The following is a 14,957-nucleotide window of genomic DNA, read 5'->3' as shown; positions in this document are numbered from 1 at the left end:
GAAAAATTACCTAGTTTTAGGATCGAGTTTCACTGTTTATGATCGTGTCATATATTTAAATTGTTCTTTCCTTACCAATACGGCCTGTTTCTTAATGTCCTTATATATCAATTGCAATAAAATATGTCAAAAATATAAAATTTCACGCCATCGTTTTGTTTCGACACTGTGACCTTTTGGGATTGCCACATAAAATAAACAAATTAAGGATTTCAGTACAAAATGAATCACATGTGACGATAAGAAACGTCCATTATAATTACCTTCTCAACTTTAAACCCATGGGGTGGGTCTCTTGTTCATCGAAAATGTCAAGTGTCTGAGTAAAATGACATTAAAAATATATCCAAGCTAAATTACGCCACTTATGAAAATATATTTTTAATCTTTACTGTCCTACTTGCTTGCAGTCTATATTGCTTGTTAACTGCTTTTTTTTTATTTTTGACCCAAATCCGACGAGTATGAAAATATTGAATGTGTCTTGTAGATAAAGCAAATAATGTATGCAGTGATCGTGGCAACAGGAAAGATGTTCACTGATTATGAAGAAACAAATAATAAAGATTTATAAATATTTTAATAAAATGTTTTTAAAGAAACCTTTTATGTTAATAGATTATATACACAGATAAGTATTTAAAATAATAATAAATTTCTAAATTATAAGAAAAATATTAGGCAGCCGTTACACACAGCATCAGCATTTAGACGAAAAACAACACAGGAGAAATGTCGAAAGTGTTAAGTAAGCAGCCATGAAAACACTGACTAATTTAAAAAAATCGCAGCAAAAAGATAATTGGGCGATATTGCATGTGAAGCTGTAATGAACACCAGCCCACTAAAACCATGATTGATTATACGTAGTTGAATAAGTATCGTCGTTGTGAGATTCATTATGATGGTCCCTCGTGAGACGCGCATGTAGTTTACTTGTACTTAAATTGTGTAACATTTAATGTATAAAACACGACGGGATATAGGTCAACGAGTTTGTATTTATAATTTCTCGGAATGGTGTGACTGCACGGATGTTTGTTGGTTTTGTACCACCACAGATGGTGGTAATACGTTTACGCGGTATGTACTGAAGTTTATACAAGATGGATTACATTGTAAACTATCCGATAGAGGTTTAAGAATAGGGTTATTGTTTTTGAACCAACAGGAACTGAGGAAAGCACTGTTGATCGCGTTCGTTTGGAAAATATTGATGTTTCGAAAGCAAACAGTTGGATTTTTATGTTGTTGTTGTGTACGTGCTAATGCTGTTGCATTCTGTAAATATGTAGAAGTATTGTCACGTTTGTATGGGAAAATGATACGTGCATATAGCGGATTGATTAAAAAAAAATTAAATGTGAAATGTCTGTTTAATTTGAAAATCGTGTTAAATACCCAACCAAATTGTAGGAATTAACAATTGATCGATTCTCTCTCACCCATGCATGTTCTCAGTTGCAACCGCCAATACTGCTTCAGGGTCTAGAATCCGCTTTCCAACATTTTTCCTTCCACAACATAACAATTGATTGACTCATTAAAATAAATCTAACCACAGTAAAACCCACAGGTTGGCTCATGCAAGAATTCGTGTCATACGAAAGAATCAGCTAGGAGTAAATAACTCGAAATTCCAATTTCGGCGGTAGTTAAAAACGTCCGTTCGCAACTAAATAAGTAATTTGAGGAATAACACTTCCACAAACCAGTTGGAGTAATCGGTAATCATACAATTAAGCGACTGGCAGTCAACAAGGTATGTATGACGAAAATAACTGTGACCATAATTGTGCGTCACGGAAAGCCAGGATATAATCATTATAATAAAAATAAAGTAGCTGTCATTAATAATAGTGCAGAGGACTATTTGTCTAAGACCGGATATTGGAAAATGGGGTTCGCAGGAAATTCTACCATCGATCGGCGAGCGTAGAGCCACTTCACTTGATTGCATCTTTTGAGCCTATGTAAAGTCATCATTTTTTTAAATATGCCTAAGAGCCTTTCCGTTTTTTTGCAAGGGATAGTACGATGGTTTCGAATTAAGTTACGGATTGAATTTTTGAATCTTCTATATACATACAACTCATTCTTACTAACTAATTATGGTCCAGCGAGTCGGAGGTCTCAAAAAAAACCAAAATTTAAAATACTAATTTATTAAAAGAATGAAATTACAAGTTATAATTACGACTAATTACAAGTAAGTGCATGGGTCGAAGTGTGAAGCCCAAGTGGCCGAGGCGTCCGGTCTCCGGGCGGGCGTCGAGGCTTGCACGTGCTGCTGCGTCGGCACTTTACTTCACTTGCGCAATTCATTGCATCGGTGCCGTGTGCAATGATGTGACAGGTCAGCGGTCTTCCTATAGGACAATCCCGTAACACCTCCACCCTTAGAAACGCAACTATTTTAGGTTCTTTAACGAAAATGTTGCGTTCGATATTCTGTTTGCAGGGCTTGGGATGCTGTATATAGTTGTGGATCTGGAAGTTTCTTCAGTCTTCGGGATATCGTCTGTGGTTCCAGGATTCTGTCTTCGGTTCATATATTTGCGGCTTAATATAACCGTAGCTGCGACTGCAGTGATGCTCAGCAATACATATAATGGTACTGTAGTGTGGTATAGGGATGCTGTATTCACTTCGTCCATTTCCATGGGTTTCTGGGATAAAACTCTATCTTGAATGTTCCGAAGCATCTTCAGGTCGATAGAATTAAGAGTTATCGCTGGCTGCGATGAGATGTGTAGGTCCGGGTTATCGGGGATGTTGAATATCTTGACGGGTTGTCCTTCGACGCGATCTTGAGAGTTGTAGATGGTGAAGTCATCTGTTTGAACTGAACACCGACGTGGAATAGTAATGAGATGGCTACGATGCAGAATTCGGTATTCATCTCGCTCACATGTAAATCGTACTTTGGTTGGCCGTGGAAGAGTTAGGATGTAATGTCTGTCATCCAACTTTTCTAGCGTCTCTCTTGTAAGATTGACGGTGATCTGCTGGCAGGAGTCGTCGATGGCCTGTCTGAAGATGAGTGTCTGGATACAGTCAGAATCCGATCTAATTTGCTGGTAAGTTGTTGGTTGACATAGGTATCGAGATTGTATCTTCGGGCATTCTGCCTCTATGTACATGTACTCTTTACCGTTGGTTGCTAGTAAAGGATGAGGGGGTATTAGGATTTGGTTATATTGGTTGGGTACTATAGGTAATTTATAAAGATCATAGGTTTCTGTTGAAAGTATTGGAAACTTGAAAACTATAACTATTTGTCTATTCATATAATATGAACCTGCCTGTATGATATTATAATAGTCTCTTAAATCTATATCTAATAATTGTTCGTTATTATATAATTCCTTAAGTTTTCTAATAATCTTACTTAAAATGTCGACTCTTAACATCGAGTGATGGACACTTGATGTACGAGTGAACGCCAATATATCTTCTATTCTGCGTAATTCGTTTGAGAGTTCATCTATATTATTGGTGACGATCGATAAGAACTGAGCTAACTTAGCGTATTTTATCAGATTGCTATTCTTATGGATCTCGTCGTCTAGAAGAATATTCAATGTATGGTTAAGTTTCTTTTGATTTTCTACTAGACTAACTAATACACTCGCATGATGAGCCATCCACTCCTTATTTAAGCTAACGTGGGTATTATAGTTACTAGCTAATTTCTTTTGATTGGTTTCAAGAGATTCAATGGCCTTATTATAGTTTATAGCGTCTGTATAATCTAAATTTCCTGTTATACTTTTTATCATAGACCCTAGACCATCTACGAGACCTCTTCGTAAACGATGGGGTTCTAGACTGTCCAGTTCGTATGTTGTTTTATTTAATTTGTTACTTAAGTAATCTACCTGGTGTTCAAATATTTGATAAGTATCATTAGGTAATCTAACTTTTAGTTCTACGATTTGGTGTTTAACAAGTTCAATATGTTTCTCAATGCTACTAAGCTCAATGTATTGTAGGAAGGAGTGGTCATGTGTTACTAGTCTAGTAGGTCCCAATTTGAAGGGCAAAAGTCCAGGTCCGTCTTCCAGGCTGTCAACTTGAACTTCTTGCGCTCGTGTCACGGTCAGAGTTAGGAGTAACCTGCAACAATTTTGCTGACTTGGGAATTCTTTTCAGTCTAACTTTTGCAATTGGGCCGCGCTTTTTAGAAGTATAGATATGGATCGGCAAATCCGCCAATACAGTATCTTGGGTATATCTTGGGGCTATCTTTTGCCTACTGGCTGAAGGGTTGGTTATAAAAACTTGTTGTTGGGGTTGGTATTCTATTTCCGGCTCGCGATTTTTATTTCGGTTCTCTATAATAGCCTCACGTTCAACGGTGGTAGAGTCATGTATTAGTTCGTACACTGTCTTCATTCGGTCTTTGTGTGTTTGTAGGTACTGTTGCATTAAGTGTCCAGTAACATCTATGTCTATGGGATCTCGGGGGTTAAAGTGGCCATTTATTAGATCATATGGTCTACACTTAGTAAAACTATGTACGGAACTATTGTAAGCTATGAGAGCATAAGGCATTAGATTAACAATGGGCTCTGTTTTTTGTTGGATACTAAGAATACGGAGATGTTCAAGAAGGGTAGAATGGAATCGTTCTATGTTGCCATTATCACTAGGTGTATGGGCCAAGGTCTTGTGGTGTGTTATTTTATGTAATCTTACGAACTCTGAAAACATTTGGTTATTAAACTCTGGTCCCTGGTCGGTGACTATTGTTAAGGGAAGTCCATGATGGGTACAGAATGTTAGGAGCCCTTGTAGGATGCTGAGTGCTGTACCATCCCTAAGGATGTATGCCTGTGCATATTTCGAGAAAACGTCAATGAAAGTTAGATATTTCTCGTTTTGGGCAGTGAAAAGATCCATATGGACTACTTCGAAGGGCTTAGACACAGGTGGGACAAGATTAAATTGTGGCTTAACGGGGTTTCTGTCATATTTAGCCTGCCCGCATATGGTACATTCTCCTATAAATTTTGCGATGTGTTCTTTCATCTTGGGCCAAAAGTAGCGATGAGAAAGGGACAAGAAACATTCATTTATACCACGATGGTTAGTTTTGCCATTGTGATAGTTGCTGATTATTTCTTGTTGCCTCAAGTACTGTTTGACATTCTCTATTTCACTTTTACAAAGTACAAGGTTCATAGCTGAATTTTTGAAATTATTTTGAATGATAGGTATGATTGAATACATCGCAAGTGGGGGGTTTAACAACATACCAGTCTTAACTTTAGGATTTACATATTCTTTGACTGTATTAATAACTTCTTGTTCTAAATTTGATTCTGAAATCTGTACTGAAACTCGGGTATGTGTATCAAATGGTTTAGTTACGACAGGTCGCTTTTTTACGTCACCTACGATAGTTATGACGAGCTGTCGGTGAAATTTATTAAGGGGTTCATCGGTAATGGGGACTTCTAATATCGGGTTCTCCTCACTGGTATGTACCGTGGCTGTTGTGGAACCCTGTAATGTCTGTGGTTTTTCTGATGGATTACCTATTATGGACTGTAGGTCGTCTAACAATTGGTCTAATTCTTCATTGTGAATTTCTACCCTAGACAGTGCGTCGGCGTTCGTATTGCTTTTGCCTTTTTTGTATATGACACTGAAATCGTACTCGCTTAATTTCAGTTTCCATCTTGTAAGCCGAGAATTGGGTTCACGCAGACTCATTAGCCACTGGAGTGGTTTATGATCTGTTAACACCTTAAATTTTCTACCAAACAAGTATGGCCTGAAATACTTGGTGGCCCAAACTATGGCTAATAGCTCTTTCTCTATTGTGCTATAGTTGGTCTCACTGGTATTAAGAGTACGAGACGCGTAGGATATAGGTTTGTCGGAACCTATGGGCCCTTGAGATAATATGGCTCCGATTGCGAAGTTACTTGCGTCTGTAGTCAGTATGAATTCTTTTTCAAAGTCAGGGTATTTAAGTATGGGGTCATTTGTCAGTAAGCTTTTACATGTCTCAAAACACTTAACGTAAGCCGGATTATCAATTGATATTCTCTGACCTTTCTTAAGACAGTGGGTCATTGGCTTGGTTATACGGGCAAAATCTGGTATGAATTTTCGGTAGTAACCGAGGAGGCCTAAAAATTGTTTGATTTCCTTACTGGTTTTGGGGATTGGATATTTAACTATTGCGGATATTTTATCGGGATTTGGCTTGATACCGTCACGAGTTATGACGTGACCTAAATAGGCAGTCTCAAGCTTGAGGAACTCTGACTTGTCCATTTGTACTTTGAAGTTAGATTCCCTGAGTCTCTGAAAAACCTTTTCAAGGTTAAGGATGTGCTCTTGGAGAGAAGTACTAAAGACTATTATGTCGTCCAAGTATACCAGGCATATTTCATTTTGAAGGCCTCTAAGGACATTGTCCATCACTCTTTGAAAGGTTGATGGCGCATTTTTTAATCCCATCGGCATCCGAAGGAATTCAAAGTGCCCGTGCTCTACATTGAAGGCTGTTTTAGGTATATCTTGTGGATTCATTTCGCATTGATAAAATCCGGACGCCAAATCAAGTGTAGTGAAGTATTGACACTTTCCTAGCTTGTCAAGTACGTCATTGATGTTCGGTATAGGGTACTTGTCGTCAATAGTCTTTTCGTTTAGTTTACGAAAATCGACAACTAAACGCCATTTTTGTTTGCCGGATGCATCTAATTTCTTGGGAACTACCCAGATGGGGGAGCTCCATGCAGACTCCGAGGGCCTTATTATTCCCTGATCTAACATTTTTTGAATTTGATCACGGACTTCTTGTCTGTGTATAAAGGGATACCTGTGGCTTTTAGTGTAGATCGGTACCTCATCCGTGGTTTTAATAGAATGTTTAACTTGGTTGGTGAATGTCAAGGCTTCACCATCAATATAAAATATATCTGAGTATTGTGAGCAAAGCTGTAGTAGGTTGGCTTTCTCTTCTGCGTTGAGGTGGTCTGTACGTAGACGCGACAGAACCTCTTGGGTTCGCTTAGACATGGGCTGCTGATCTATGCTAGCACTATCGACATTGAACAGTTCGGCATTCGCGGGTCTATCCAAAGATAATATAACATCGTGATCGGATGGGTTTTCAATTTCTATCACACCGCGATTGTTCTTAACTGAGGTTATACATTCATGAATTAGGCAGTTACACAATACTTGTTCCGGTATATAAGCATCACCGTCCCCTACATTGATAGGAAGTCTAAGTAACTTAGAAGATTTAGCTGGTATGATATCCTCGTAGAGGTTAACGTTGCGCGAGTTATACATTTTGATAGGGTTGGACGCGTTGCTAGTTACTATTATTAAGTCTTTAAGATCAAGTTTGGCTTCCCATTGGGTGAGCAAATCTAACCCTATTAATCCATCAAAGAACTCGTGAAAGTCATAAAGGAATAATGTAATGTCATTATCACAATTGAATTCTTGGAAACACGGTAAAGTTATAGAATGATCACTTTTAGAAGTACCGTGTATATTAGTTATTTGAAAGGGGTCATAATTCAATTGCACATGAGGGTAGTATTTCTTTGCTGCAATGGGACTAAGGAAAGATTGGTTTGCGCCAGTGTCCAATAGAAGTTTAAGAGGGGGATCAGTTATCTGCACATAGGGTAACTGTCGTTGTGTTTGCAGATTAACTTCTATTTTAACTTTTTTGTAAGGCTGGCTATCTGAAAATCCTCAGCTTGGCTAGACGATGGCTGGGGAAGGTTATCTGTCTGTCCATTATAAGTCACTTCCGATATACTCGGTCCTTGTCCAGTATACAGGTTTTCGTCAAAAACATTATAGTTAGTCCTGTCGTAGTCAATAGGTTCAACGTAGTTATAGTTATTATAGTCACTATAGTCTGGTTCGTAATACACGGGGTAGTAATTATAATCAGAATCATAAGCATAACACTCGTTCAGATTCACATCTCGAGATTTGAAATAATTTGTGGGAGGCGGATTGCCATGTTTGGTCCAGTCATGGCCACTAGGTGGTAAAACTCTTGGTGTAAAATGATTAACGCCGCTCATAGGGCGAGGACCGGCATTATTATTAAAATTTCGATTTGGTAATCTGAACATATTACTATTGGCATTATAATTTCGAGGTGGTGCTGCGAACATCTGTTGGGTGCGTGTAGGCATGCGAGGTGTAGTTTGATTGAGTTGGAATTGTGCATTAGGTTTAGGTTGATAATTATTAAAATTCTGACGAGGTGGAAATTGTGTCATAGGACCAAAGGTGAAAGGTTTAGGTATTTGAGGTAGTTGAGTTTGTGGCGATGGCGTTGGTGTCTGTACAGGTTTAGAGGCGGATGACCCTTGTAAGTTTTTAGGGAGTCCTTCATTACGTTGCTGTAAATACATAGTATTTAACTCCTCCTGAACAAACTCCAATGCTTTCTCCATGCTCTCTGGACGCATGCACCTTATACGAGATCCCAAAGGTTCTTTGAGTCCGCGAACAAAAGCCTGCATTGTCAATTTTTTATACAGGTCTCTCTTAGCAGTTACGGTCGTGGGGATGCTTTCGTGTAAGGTTACAAACGTCATTATAGTGCTAAACAATGTCTGACACCTATCGTAGAACTCTTGAGGAGAGCTATTACCTTGAACTTGCATAGCTAGATCGTTATACAAAGTGGTCTCATCTCTTTGGTCACTGAAATTATTAATAAGATGGTTTCTGATACCTAACCAATCGGATGGAATACCATTCGCATTTATAGTCAATGCGGCATTGCCCTTTATCTTGTTTAGTATGCCGTTAATCAAGAACAGATTGGTGAGGTGGTTATCCTCCGTCCAATAGGCTCCTACAATCTGATCGCATAATTGTATAAAGCGAGGCAGTGTATGAGGATTGCCATCAAAGTCAGGCGCCAATCGAAGGGCCTTAATTATAGTGTCAGGTTCAACATGCCCAGTGGACGGCTGTCCTAATGGTATTTGCTGCTGAGCCATTTCTACGCTATTACTATCTAAATCTAATGAATCTAACTCTCTATTACTATCAATAAAAGTGTCTCTAGCCTGCCTGGATGCAGAGCTATGAGGTAATTTACGAGGGTGAAAAATTTTGGAAGTTTACTACACTAGGAAATTAGGAAATAGGGAAAGCAACACCACGAATAAATTGTAGCGTACTTACAGTATCATGTCTCGATACCTGGTCCTTCTTGAGTGATATCGAAGATCGGATATCTCCTCCGCCCTCAGCTCGACGAGTAGAGATGAGTAGGTCAGCTCGACGAAGGTTCGAGAACCAGCTAGTCACGCGGGACTCGGGCTGAATTCCAGCGGAAATCTTGATCGCGATCGCGCACGCCTAGCTCGAGCCTACTACCAAGACTGCGCCAATTATGGTCCAGCGAGTCGGAGGTCTCAAAAAAAACCAAAATTTAAAATACTAATTTATTAAAAGAATGAAATTACAAGTTATAATTACGACTAATTACAAGTAAGTGCATGGGTCGAAGTGTGAAGCCCAAGTGGCCGAGGCGTCCGGTCTCCGGGCGGGCGTCGAGGCTTGCACGTGCTGCTGCGTCGGCACTTTACTTCACTTGCGCAATTCATTGCATCGGTGCCGTGTGCAATGATGTGACAGGTCAGCGGTCTTCCTATAGGACAATCCCGTAACAAACTGACTTATAATAAACAACGCATAGTCCAAATTGTTGGGAATGTACATATATGTACCTACATAATGTAAGTTTCTTATTGTCTAGGGGTACATTAAGAGAGGATTTCTCGTAATAATTACGGAAATTAAAGTTACGAGAAACAGTATATTAGAAAAGATTAACAAAGTTATTGAAATATCGGTCAGTTTATAAGTCAGTCAAAAATCAGGAACTTGGTAAGTAGACGGATTTCTTTTCGGGAATGACGTGTGATCATAATGATGTAGAAAGTCAGTTAAGTTTCCATGAATAGTCATCTATTGATTGTTACTTTTCATTTAAGTTCTTGGATGGATATGCTTTAATGATCTCATTAAACTCTACAAGTGTCAATCATTGAATGATGAGCAGATAACGATCATCATAACCATAATACTGACTGAATACAAATACTGTAACTGTTAAAAGTATTGGAATAAGTGACGTAGTATGTTTTCGTAACAAAATAGTCACTCATATTAGGTAATAGATACATAAAAGTAATTAATTGAAAGTCAAGTAAAATATGTAGTTGTAATTTAATGAAGTTGATTCTCTCAAATTCTTCGCAACATTTCATACGATAAATATATGGTATTATGAGGCTCTAAAGTTCAACCTTTACTCCAGATTTTAAGGTGAAATATGATATCATGACCTTTATTTTTATGATTCTGTATTATGTTAAAAATACACTATCTTTTTTCAGTGTTTTGTTAAAGTTACGCCATGTCTGTATGTTTGACTACTTGTATATTTAAATATGAAAGAACTATGTAGGGATCGTGGCAAGTAGAAAGATGTAGACTCTGCCTGTATTTCCGAGAAAATGGCGTGACTTTATCTATACATGTATTCAAATATGCTCAGCTTAGAAGTAGTGAGTAAAATAAAGAATTCCACTGGCACAGTAAAAGTACCAAGGTCAATTTTATCACCAATGAACTTTGCTGTCAGTGTTATCATGCAGGAAAGCAGATAATTAGGTTCTTCTTTGAACACTGGAGACAGCATGTTGAAATATTAACTTGACGGATATGAAATAATCAATTTCTATGCCTATTTATAAATTGACAAAAGGGAAATTTACATTTTTTATTTTATATTTTTTATTTCATTTACATTAAATAAAACCCTTCCGTTATGATGAGTAACCGACAACGCGCACCCCAAACCGCTGGGTCTAGAGTCTTGAAATTTGGCATCTAGATTCTTCGTGAGGTCTAGAAGTACGTTGTGAGAGGAATTTCCACAATTTTAGCTAACGGGATTTTATTGATGACGCAGATACTCTCCCGTATTGGTGTAAATTCATTTTTTGCCATACTAAACCCCTTCACTTCTTCCATATGTTTGCAAAACGTGTAAGTGTGGCAAGGGTAATTTATATTTTGCGACAACTGTTTAGTTTAGTTCAGTCTCTTTGACTTAAGTATCTATCAAGTTTACGATTAAGTTGGAATTAGCTCTACATGATTTTTTTTGCACTTGTATCAGTGTTTGTATGATAAAACAAATTTACCAATTTACATAATGATGGTGTCTGAAAATTAATGGTCAAATTAAATTTGAAAAGAGAAAAGGTCAAATTAATTTAGGTGGTTAGAATTTTATTTAATAGTTTGATAAAATAACATCAATTTAGATATTTAAGGTATTATTGAAGTCATTCAAGTGTCAGTAAAGGATACGCTTTTTCAAAGGATCTAATTAAAAAGATTACAATTTCAACATGTGATGACCACCACTTGTCTTGCGTAAATGCATCATGGGAATGTTATTTGCGTCATTACATCCAATCTTTTTATATTTGCATTATCTGTTGTAGTATATTGCACATTTACATACATCATGTCTGAAACTCCTATTAGGTACTTAGACAGAGCCAACTGTTCAGAAAATGCTCAAAGGTCACGTTCAGCTGAATGGATAATAATGATGGAATAGAGTGATAGTTTATATATGTTTAATAATTATTAAAAATTTGAATCTCAATTCCTTCATAAAGCCAAACAGCTGAACGTGGCTTATCAGTCTTTTCAAGACTGTTGGCTCTGTCTTCCCCGCAAGGGATATAGACTTGATTATATATATGTATGTATGTATGTAAAAAGTTAAAGCCTATTTACAAGTTATTAACAACAGATCGTTCAAGGAAATTTAATTTATATAATTATTATTGGAATTTTAATGACATCATTAGTAAACCTGTCAGTCTTACTATTTTAATTGGTTCACTGAGGTTTCGGATTGTCCCCTTACTCCTTTGAATTGGAAAATCATCAAATTGTTAACATTACATAGTACCCATACATAATATATAACCACGTCTTCATCCCTTACGCGGTAGACAAAGCATATAGTGCTTTTTTAATAGCTTTTTGTATTTCACAAAATCTAGTGCGATTGGGCACCAGATTTTGGAACTTGAGGAATGTTTACTAAATCCTGAGAAAACACTTTCAAAAAATCTAAGAGTAGAGAGAAACCTTACGCACATTCAAAATGATCCAGTATCCATCTTTAATATGTATGTATATATAAAACTTTACCCTAAACCCTAGGTTTTGACATGAAATTTGGTATGTAGGTTACTTATGTAGTCTTTCTTAGTTCACTATGAGAGGTTTTCTCGAAATTCCCGCGGGAATGGGAATTAAAGGGATTTTTTATTTAACGGGGCGTCGTCCTCTAGTTACCTCTAACGTTTGGAGTTGGATATGCCGTACATGATCAATTCTTGGCTAGCAGACGTTTATTGACTCAATTGTTTCCTTCCGTTTCCTCGCGACGGTATCTTAGCCTTGGGTTTGGTTTGTAAGGGCTTATTTTTAAGCATCGAGACATTACTGACCTATGTAATTACTACTTCCTTTTGTGAGTTTAAAGTTCTCTTTTACTTATTGATAAATAATTTTACTTTTATCTGATCAGTAGTGAGCTTTGTGGTAACTATTTTGATCATTTGTGATTTAAGGGTTTCTATTATACCTACTTTTATAGGCGATGAACTAGTAACCTAAATGTGATCTTTCAGTCTTTTTGGAGATAACGGTTCCGTGTAACCCCGTAAGGGATAAAGACGTGATAAAATTAAAGGTATTTAAAAAAGTATTCCACTCTATGTAACTGTTTGGTTCATAGATTTCTTTGAGCAGATTATGAATATAACCCCCTTACGTCTAATGCTGCATATTAAATTTATTAAACAAACAAAAATTTAAGAGTCCATCTTGTGAGTAACACAAGGAAAAGATTTCTTATTTATGACTAAGAGATGAATCAACGAAAGAAATCAATAGTGCTCGTTTATAAAAGTTAAAACTTGTTTCTTTGATTATTAGGTCTAAAAATAAAATTGAATACATATCTTTAATAAGTTTATTAACTTTGTATGTAAGTAGGTACCCTAAAATGATAAACGTACCTAAGTAGGTACGTCTTTGTACGGGGAAAGGCAGGTAGTAAAACGTCTAAAAAGCTTTTAACCATTTTCAGTAAGTATGTGATAACTACCTCCCTGTAACTAAAATTAAACCTTAACTAAACAGTTAGGTACATTTTGTGTTCCATAGTAAGCACTTACAATTTTATGTGTAAGGTAGGTTAGCTAAACACTCTCGGTTAAAAGAAATAAAAAAAAATACTTACATTGGGACCGGGTGAAATGCACCAATGACCGCCACATTTAATACACTGATCGCAATCCATAATAGTCTCATATTCCACACTATTACAATTAAATGCGAAAATCCACTGAATCGGAATTGTAATCAACACCATGAAAAAGAAAATAGGCGCCATTTTTTTTTTCTTAAGAAATCAACACGGTTCTATTTTTTTTATTGTTTTTGTCGAATGCCGGGATCGCGTTCGATTTTCAAATTGCGCGCGTTATCGTTCAATCCGTCCGTACGGACGCACGGCGCTGCGTGACTGGACTGAGCACCGTTCACTCACTTCCATCCATGCATGATTCATCTCATCACAAGTTTTCGCGGAAATTCATTCAAACGAATTACTATAAAATTAATTTTATTTCTGCCACAGTAGCTATTGTTTTTGTCATTACAGGGTGGGCTTTAAGATAAGATTACCTAAGATATGAACTCAAATCCCCAGACATTTGGGTGAATGGTTTTTTTTTTCATCTAAAATTTATGAACAACAACTCAACGGAGAATGTAATTAGTATTTACCTCAGATTAATTACCTATAGTTTAAAAAACATTTTGAGATGAAAATAGTATCTAAGTTAAATGCTGAATGTAATAGCTTCGGCGACAATTTGCTAATTAGTTCCAGAAAATTCCCAAAGATAGGTAGAATAGAAATAGCCTAAGTTACTCATGAATATGTAGTTTTCTAGTACCAAATTTCAACAGAAGCGATTAAGCAGTTTTATGATATTTATAAAACTTGTTTAACTTTATAAACAATAAGTAACCATTTCTTTTGGTTATTAGGAACTATGGTCACCATAATGGCATGGGTTACGATGTAAGTACATACTGTAACAATATATTATTTCCTGTTTGGGAATATTTAATTACTTATAACACGATATATTGTGTATTTGATATTGCGCTAACCTTTAAATATAATTTATATGAATGTTTCCTTATGACTCGGATTATATCTAGTGTAAAAAAAATAAGTAGGAACATCATGAATCATGCCACGCGTCGTTCAAAGCAAGTTATAATTTTTTCTAGCGATTTCTTTATTTCTCTCAGTTATTTACTGACATTATACATAATTGAATAATCGGTTCACATTACGTTACCACTAGGTTGGTAAGGTGCCCGACTAAAATGCGTCAGTAATGCGCGTGGCGGCACAGGTTCAAATCCTATTTCTGAGTTATGTACCTACATTAGTTTAGGTGCTAGCTGATGCCGTAACGGGAGAGGAGAGGAAACCATCGTAAGGAAAACTGCAAATCTAGTCAACTGAATGTGTAACCATGATTTAATATACGTTAAAATGCCCCCTGCCAAGGTTGCGGGTCTCATATAGGAGTCGCTTAGTGTAAAAGCCAAACAAAAACAAAAAATAAAATAAAAACAAAATGGCGAGGATGTAACCGGTTCAAAAGCCAATTCTCAAAATTTCCATCGGTTTTAAAATGTCCGATTCCCGAAATGCTCATTTCCCAAAATGTATGGTATAATTGTACTGTTACCTATATCTTTTGTTTATTAAACGGTTACATATTTTTCTAAAATGACAATGTTTTCTGTATCAAGTC

The 14,957-nt window shown here is 36.7% G+C and overlaps 1 protein-coding gene across 1 annotated transcript in view; it reads right to left on the bottom strand.

Annotated features, from left to right (window-relative positions):
• LOC106143150 (integrin beta-PS) overlaps positions 1 to 13,633 on the bottom strand; it is a 39,516-nt gene extending 25,883 nt beyond the window's left edge. The window contains exon 1 of the mRNA XM_013345160.2: positions 13,358 to 13,633. Within this exon, the coding sequence (XP_013200614.1) occupies positions 13,358 to 13,510 (153 nt within the window). The 5' untranslated portion in view covers positions 13,511 to 13,633. The remainder of the gene's footprint in view (positions 1 to 13,357) is intronic.
• Between the last annotated feature and the right edge of the window lie 1,324 nt (positions 13,634 to 14,957).

This window comes from Amyelois transitella, chromosome 2 (genome assembly GCF_032362555.1).
Source record: "Amyelois transitella isolate CPQ chromosome 2, ilAmyTran1.1, whole genome shotgun sequence".
In the NCBI taxonomy this organism is placed as follows: Eukaryota; Metazoa; Arthropoda; class Insecta; order Lepidoptera; family Pyralidae; genus Amyelois; species Amyelois transitella.
The sequence above is the reverse complement of the archived record's forward strand: the minus strand, read 5'-3'. Positions and strand labels throughout refer to the sequence as shown.